At 47.1% G+C, this 8,001-nt stretch overlaps 1 protein-coding gene across 2 annotated transcripts; it reads right to left on the reverse strand.

Moving 5' to 3' along the window:
• Window positions 1-407: 407 nt before the first annotated feature.
• On the reverse strand, window positions 408-7,771 carry MRO (maestro; the record flags this gene model as incomplete). 2 transcript variants are annotated; one of them, XM_079717634.1, is made up of 6 exons in its annotated part: window positions 408-461; window positions 995-1,102; window positions 2,170-2,325; window positions 5,001-5,183; window positions 6,250-6,396; window positions 7,673-7,771. In XM_079717634.1, 6 exons carry the CDS (start codon window positions 7,769-7,771, stop codon window positions 408-410), a joined length of 747 nt encoding a protein of 248 aa, XP_079573760.1. The 2 variants fall into 2 exon arrangements, with proteins under 2 accessions (XP_079573760.1, XP_079573761.1); XM_079717635.1 differs by lacking the exon at window positions 2,170-2,325.
• Window positions 7,772-8,001: the final 230 nt, after the last annotated feature.

The following is an 8,001-nucleotide window of genomic DNA, read 5'->3' on the forward strand; positions in this document are numbered from 1 at the left end:
TATCAATAGCAGATTAAAAAAAAAAAACACTTCAGGTAGTAGTTATTCTCCTAAGCCTTAGAAATTAAAAGTAAAATTACAAATAAAAATCGGTGACATAGATACCCTTAAGAAGAAAATAGTTGAGAAATAAGCACTGAATCTACATATACTTTAAATGTTTTAAAGTATGTACCTTCTCATCAAATTTGTGTGGGGAGAAAATGAGACATATAAAAGCTATTTAGAATGTACTTTGGGTGTAATTATACAATTCCACAGTATTATTTTTTGCCATCAATTGCTCTCCCAACATCCCCTTTTCTCTCATAATCACAAGAAGCAGCAGAAGTATCCAAAGAGTTAAAAGGGGGAATATCAGCCCCCAGCAATGTGTTCACTGGAACCATTTCCCTGCTGCTCTGTGTTTACAGGATTTTATTTGCATAGAAGAACTGCAGGAGCTCTGGATGATAGTGGCTCTGAAAGAAATTGGCAAAGGGACATGTGAGGAAGGGAGTCAGTAAACCTCCTTGACTCTAGAACGAGTAGACAGTCGTCAAAGGCAGAGCATGAGGATAAACAATCTTCAGATTGTCAGTGGAGGAGGCATCATTATCCAAATGATTATCTAAACTGGAACTGTCAATATATTTCACCCAACAATCTCAACTGGAACTGCCAATATATTTCACCCAACCGTCTAAGCTGGAACTGTCAATATACTTCACCCAATGATCTAAGCTAGAACTGCCAATATATTTCATCCAATGATCTCAACTGGAACTGCCAATATACTTCACCCAATGATCTAAGCTGGAACTGCCAATATATTTCATGCATAATCCTCTGGGTGTTTTGCCATTTACATCGCATTATGGGTCAATTACAGTTGAAACATACTTGGCCTGAGTCGTTTTAGGGGGGTAAGTCCCTGGTGTGCCCAACCACCTTCTGTATTAATACTGGGAGGGCAGGGGACCTGGGAGAACCTCTCCTGCCCTTGCTCACTCACCAGCTCCCAGCAGAGTTTAGGGTTCCTTTGATCCTCTTCACTCTGGAAGCTGTAGTCCTTCCTTTGTCTCAGATACGGAGAACAGGCTCGAAAAGTTGTTTTGCAAGCCTGAGAGAAATAATATTACCAGCTTATTGTCAAAAATATTAGAGAGTTTTATAATCCCAAGCAAGGAAAAGTGTTGCACCCAATCTGTGGTCCGGGGGCCACTAAGAGTGAAAGTAACTTCCAGGAAGTTTGAAAACTTGAATCTTAAAGGATTTATGCTTATAAAACAACCATGTCTATAATTTGGGGCTGATGGGGAGGGCAAAGCTTTACACTTTATCACAGCCCTTATTGTCTCATCAAAAGTAATGCTGGGGCTTCCCTGGTGGCTCAGTGGTTGAAAGTCTGCCTGCCGATGCAGGGGACATGGGTTCGTGCCCCGGTCTGGGAAGATCCCACATGCCGCGGAGCGGCTGGGCCCGTGAGCCATGGCCGCTGAGCCTGCGCGTCCAGAGCCTGTGCTTCGCAATGGGAGAGGCCACAACAGTGAGAGGCCCGCGTACCGCAAAAAAAAAAAAAAAAAAAAAGTAGTGCTGGATTCCTAAATTCAATCTCAACCTTTCTCTCCCTCTCTCTCCCCCTCCCTCATGCGTGACCTTAAAGAAGGCAGGTGATTTGGTGAAACCTTTGCTCCTGATGGTTTTGAAACACTCACCTGCTCCAAAGCAGCCCTGAGGTTGAGCCAACCCAGTTAGGACACATTTTCTCCAAGAATAACACAAAAGCTTCATAGGAAACTAAGAAGCCAAGGGTGGGAAATCTGTACCAGGTGCAGTGACAAAAGCTAACTGGGTATGAATAAATCTCCTCTGATAGGAGGTGTTGCCCCACGGAGCAAGCAGCACCTCCCTGCCCCCCGCCATTAACCTGAGTGTATCTGGCATTTGACAGGTGCTGGGACCAGGCAAGTGGGGCAAGAGCAAATGGAAGATAACACTCCTGCTCAGAGAGAGATTAGCCATCGAGGAGGCACTTTCTCCAGGATTCACATGGATACACGGCTGAGTGTCCGTAACTGAACTGGCAGAAACTGAGGGCCTGGTATCTCGACTCGGCAGGGCTGCATTCCAACTCCCTTGAGGAATGGCATTGAGGTTTCATGCTGTTGGCTAGAGTCACGGACTCACCTTGGCAACCTGGGAATTCCTATCCTGTAAATGGGTCAGGAGAGACTCCTGAGTCTGCTTCACCTGACGGGTGAAAAATCTCTTCCATTTCCTCCCAGCAAAGGCAGCTAGTTGCCCAAACAAGACAAAGGCCGAGTATCTCAGGCTGTCATTCTCCTGTGGGTCCCCCGTGAACAAAACAAGAAACCTCGGGTCAGTACCAAAAGGCAGCTGCATCAGAGAACAGCACAGCCCTGGTTCCTTGCTGCATGTTACAGGTGGGACATCAGATCCAGTCTACGGCGCTCAGCCAGCCTGGCTCCGGGGCAGAGCGGAGACGGGCTGAGTCTTCAGTGAAACTCTTCTTCAGCAGACGAGAGGGTTAGACGGGGGGGCTCACTGGTGCTACTCCCAGCTTCCCAGCTTTTTTCTTCATTATTTAACATTTTGGAGATTGATTCTATTTACTTGGTCCGAAATTCAAAATAACCAAAAAGGTTTATAAAAAACTAAGTCTCCCTTCCTATACCTCTCCACCCGCCACCAAATTTCCCTCCCTACAAAGTCATAAATTTTGTGTGATTTCCTCCAAAACATAAAGAAGACAAAAATGAAATATATATTACATAGCCCTTTCCCACATTTTTAAACAAATGGATGTGGACCATCCCACGGTTATACACCTTGATTTTTCATCATTCTCTCTGGGAGCTCTTTCCATGTCAATACGTAAAGGGATTTTTTTTGGCTGCACCATAATTCATTTGACCCATCCCCTGCTTACTACTTCCAGCATGTTTGCCAGGCCATCTCTCATTACCCTGGTCTGAGTTTCTCCCACCTGCCGCAGAAATAACCATTCTGTTTCTTCCCTGACGCCCTGCCAGCTCTCCCTGCTTTGGGTCTGATTCGCTGGTTTGTCCCTGACTGCAAGTCAGTGGCTTCGACACTTCCTCCCTCTCCCAGGGGAGCTGTCTGGTCCGAGTATCTCCCTGCCCAGGTGAGGAGACGGAGGCCCAGGGCATTTCAGTGATTCACCTAGAGTCACACCATCAGGGAACAGCGAACCAGGGTAGCAACTCAGCCTCCTGACTCGTGGTGAAGGGATTTTTATATCCATGTTTCTTGATCTTGTCCAGCTCTGAGTGAACCAGAAGGGACTGGTCTGGGACAGGCCTCCTCACCTAGAAATGGGGGTCACAGACACTCGGCAAGAGTGGAGACCGCTGATCATCTTCTGAAGTATTTAAAACAATTCTTTAGCACACATGACACATACAGAAATTGCTTTAGTGTTGCACTTTCTTCACTGTTCTACATGTGTGTGTGTGTATGTGTTTAATTCAATTCAACTAGTACTTATGGAGACCTAACTCTACCTGAAGCATGACCCTAACGCTGTGAGATGTACAGAGATGTGTAAGGGGGTGCCTGTCCCCCTGGGAGTCTGACAATCATCTGATGGGGCACAGCCCAGGCAGGCAGTGAAGAGCACCATGACAGGGCTACAAACTGTCAGAAACAGCTCCCCGTGAGTATTCCCAGGTTTCACCATGACAAGGAGTTTCTGATCAAAAATTACAGTCAGGCTTCCCTGGTGGCGCAGCGGTTGAGAGTCTGCCTGCCGATGCAGGGGACACGGGTTCGTGCCCCGGTCCGGGAAGATCCCACATGCCGCGGAGCGGCTGGGCCCGTGAGCCACGGCCACTGAGCCTGCGCGTCCGGAGCCTGTGCTCCACAACGGGAGAGGCCACAACAGTGAGAGGCCCACGTACAGCAAAAAAAAAAAAAAAAAAAAAAATTACAGTCGACCTGGGTTTAAAAAATACTTGCATGGCAAACAAGCCCTGGCCATTAAGATGGCACCTCCAGAGAGATTTAGAGACACTTACCCAGAGATATCTGCTTATATTCCAGGGAGGTGGAGTAGAGACCTTCCTCTCCCAGCCCCAGAGAGGGCTGGTTTACATCCCAGAGCAAAGGCCTCTCTGCCTCTCTGAGCGGGAGGAGAGGCAAATGTCCCAGCAGCTCCTCTATATCCTCCAAGTTTTATAATTTCGAGGTTTCTCTTCCTCCCGTGAGGTGCAGGCACCTCGCTTTCTTTCGCTGGGTTACTCCTGGGCAATTAGGTGTTGGGAACTCACGCAAGACGCTCTGTGCGTAAATGCAAGTTCCCTGTGGCTCTGTTCCCTGTTCTAAAGGTCTTATCTTTCTGTGTGTGTGTGTGTGTATGTATGTGTGTGTGTGTGTGTGTAACTGGGGTAAGCTAACTGATTAGCTTCTGAGTCCTCGCGTTTTCTGTATCTGTGCACTTTTTGCTCCACCTGCCTTGTCACCCGGCAGTTAAGAGTGCAGGTCCTGGGCAAAGGGCCTGGCTTCATATCCACTTACTGGCTCTGTGAACCGTGGGCAAGTTACCTAACCTTTCTAGGCCTTGGTTTCCTCCTCTATAAAGTGAAGATAACAGTGCCTGCCTCACAGGGTTATTGTGAAGATTAGATGAGACAATCCATGTTACTTGCCCAGCACTGTGCCTGGCACACAGTAAGGGCTCACTAAGCGCAAACTACTCTTATTGTTACATTTATAAGACATCATTGAGTACACGTGTGCATCACCATCATCCGCGTATATGTACTCACTGCTCTATTACAGTGAAAACTCCTTGCGGAGGGTGATGAAATCCTACATGTCTTTATACGTCTTCCATAACCCCCAGCGCAGTACCAATCTCTCAACAAGATTTCTTAATAAATAGTGAACAATAGAGGCCTTGTTTCCTGAGCAACACACCAACCAGGGCTCACATTTGACTTTAAGAACCTGGAATCTTCCTGCGTTGTCTCACTTACATCATCGAACAAAGTCCTGGTCCGAAGGGTGATGTCTATGAAGAAGGAGCCCAAGGCTTTCCCCTGGATCTTGCCCAGGATGATGGTCAGGGTCTTCAGGCTCTCGTGGATGACTTCAGAACTCACAGGGTCATACAGTCCATGCACCAGCAGGTCCAGGACAATCATTTTATACTTTCTCACCTGTTACCAAGGTTTGGAAAGCATTAGCAGCACAGGAGTTGCTCCTTATGAGTTGAAAAGTATCTCCACTCCTAATCTTCCAATAACCCGGGACTTGGACTAAGAGGCCATGGCTTTCTTCAGCATCTGCTGCCACAACTCTCAGCAAAGTACAAATGCTTCCGTTAACCTGACCCAAGAACCCAATTCGGTCTTGGAAGGAGAGCAGTCTGGAGCATGGCCTATGGGTGGGTGAGGCTGGGGAGGGCACGTCAAGGAGGGTGGTAGACCTGGACGATCTAGTGATCTGGGTGTATTGGGTACCTTTACAGGGGATAAGGCGAAATGGTCACTTAAGTCTACAGATGCTGAAAGAAGAGGTAGGGAAAACATCTTTTACTAAACAAGCATTGATTATTAGAAAAATTAAATTCACCAGAGGGTGATGTCCAGCTGTGTGTTAATCCTACCTGCAGCTCTGTTTCCCAAGGCTGATGATACTTAGGTGTGATGACCCTAAGATGACCCCAAATGAGTCATGTGTGCCTTTGTACAATCTCCTTCCCTTGAGTGTGTAAGGAGCCAGTGACTTGCTTGTGGCCTCTCAAACATGACAGTGGTGACGGGCGTCATTCCCATGGTTCCCTTACATTATATGAGACTCCATCTAGCAGACAGGAGTGGGACACACTCTCCCACTGGCTGTGAAGAAGTGAGCTGCCATATTGTGAGAGGGTGGCCTCAAGGAGCTGAGGGCGGCCACTCAGCAAGGAAATAGGGACCTTAGTCCTACAACTAGAAGGAAATGAATTCTTCCAACAGCCACATGAGCTTGGAAGATGACCCTGAACTTCAGAAAGGAATGCAGTCTGGCCCACACCTTGATGGCAGCCTTGCAAGACCTTGAGTAGCGGATGCAGCTAAGTGGTACCTGGACTCCTGACCCAAGGAAACTGTGAGATAATAAATGCCAGGCCCCTGATGTACTGTTACACAGCAGTAGACAGCTAGTACCTGAAGCCCCCATCCCAGTGCTGAGGACTCCAGGCCATGAGGGCTGGCCAAGTGCCCCCCCTGCCCTCCCTACCTTGTCCGGGGTCTCACAGGCCATAGTTCCCAGGCTTCTTATTGCCATATGATGCTTTTTAAAACTGGGGTCCCAGGCTCTCTCTGCCAAGTTGAAAAACACATTCTTCAGAGGCTCCTGCTTCTGGAGCCTCAGTTTCCAAGAGACCTGGGTGTCGAGTCAAAAATGTATTGATTTGGGAGTGTTCAGAGTCACACCCTACCCATTGCCAACCCTGATCCCTCCCTCTAAAGAAAATCCTGTGTTGCCCGCTCAATTTTAATCCTTATTTCTCCACCTAAAGACATCTGGGTTTTGCTGGGAATATATTAGTTTGATCTACATAATGAAGAAACGGATGGAGGAAGAGGAAAGGGGTGGAGAAAAATAATGCAGAGCTAATGTTGAGGTAGGTTTGGGGGCATTATGGAGAGAGGTGTCTAGGCAGTTGTGGGTGTGACAGAGCTGAGAAAAGGGGGCTTTAGAAGTGTTGATGTGATCTGAGAATAGGGATCCCTTTAAGAGGACGAGGTAAGCTGTGTTCCTCCTGTCTCAGAGTTTCCTTGACCCTTCTCCCTCCCCTGGCCCTTCCCCATTTTTCTGCTCTACTTTGTAGCTAAAGCTTGAAAGAAGTGTCTATACTTGCTTTCTTCAGCTGCTCTCCTCCATTCTCCCTTGAACCTTCTGCAATCAGGTCGATGGCATCCATACCGGCTCCCCACTCCCTCCCCCCCAGTGTAGCTAAATCCCAGGGTCAATTCTCAGAGCTCACCTCACCCAGCCTCTCAAGAGCATTTGACACAATTAGCAAAGCACATCTACAGGCATTTCAGGACACCTGACGGATGTCCTACCTCAGAATGCGAGCATCTGAGCAATTAAGATTAGGAAAAGAAATGCATAAATAATGCAAACTGGAAGCACTGTGTGGCTGATGCAGAAATCTGTACTTCAAGGACTTAACTCTAACTGCAAGGTAAGAGATAGGTTTTTAGAGCATTTAACCCCTGATGCTAGGAAGGTCCTGGTGTTCCGCGCATCACAGGACATACCAAGATGTCCTGGAGTCAGAACCAAGATCCAGACAAGATCCAAGAACAAACCACTTCCTCACCATCCTTATTAGTGGGTAGGGGCTGGAGAGGAGACCCACAGCCGTATTTGGTATTCAGGTGATTACCAAGTCTCATCAGTATTTCTGAATATTCACTGCAGTTCCTTCTATATTTTTATCATTAAGTTCGCAGCAAGCTAAATTCTTCCCAACCCATCTTCTTGTTATCATATAAACATCCTATTCGTGTTAAAAGAGCTGTCATCAAACTTTTTTTCAGGAGAAGGAACCTCAGTAGAAGGAATGGAAGGAACCAAACGAAGGCAGAACAGCAAGCACACAAAGTGGCTTCTGAGCAGGGACATTTGTTCATAATAATTTGTCTCAGACCTTGGAAAAGAAAGATATCACTGATGTCCTTTTCTTCTTGGGCTGAGCAGTAGGGATGGAAAGGGGCTGGTCCAGCATTCTTCTCTGTGTTTGGTCCATGGAACTAAAAAAAGAATAAATCAGCATATGAGCCACAAACACTCTTTGAAGCCTCATCATTAACAAGCATCATCACACAAAGCCCTGTGCCAGGGTAAGAATGTAAAGAAGCCGCATCCCTCAGGCCTCCTCAGGATGTCACCTTGGTGAGCAGATGGAACAGTCACATCAAAAGATAAAGAGCAACACCAACATCACTAATCATCAGGGAAATGCAAACCAAAACCACA

This window comes from Hyperoodon ampullatus (assembly GCF_949752795.1).
Source record: "Hyperoodon ampullatus genome assembly, chromosome: 13".
NCBI classification, from domain to species: Eukaryota; Metazoa; Chordata; class Mammalia; order Artiodactyla; family Ziphiidae; genus Hyperoodon; species Hyperoodon ampullatus.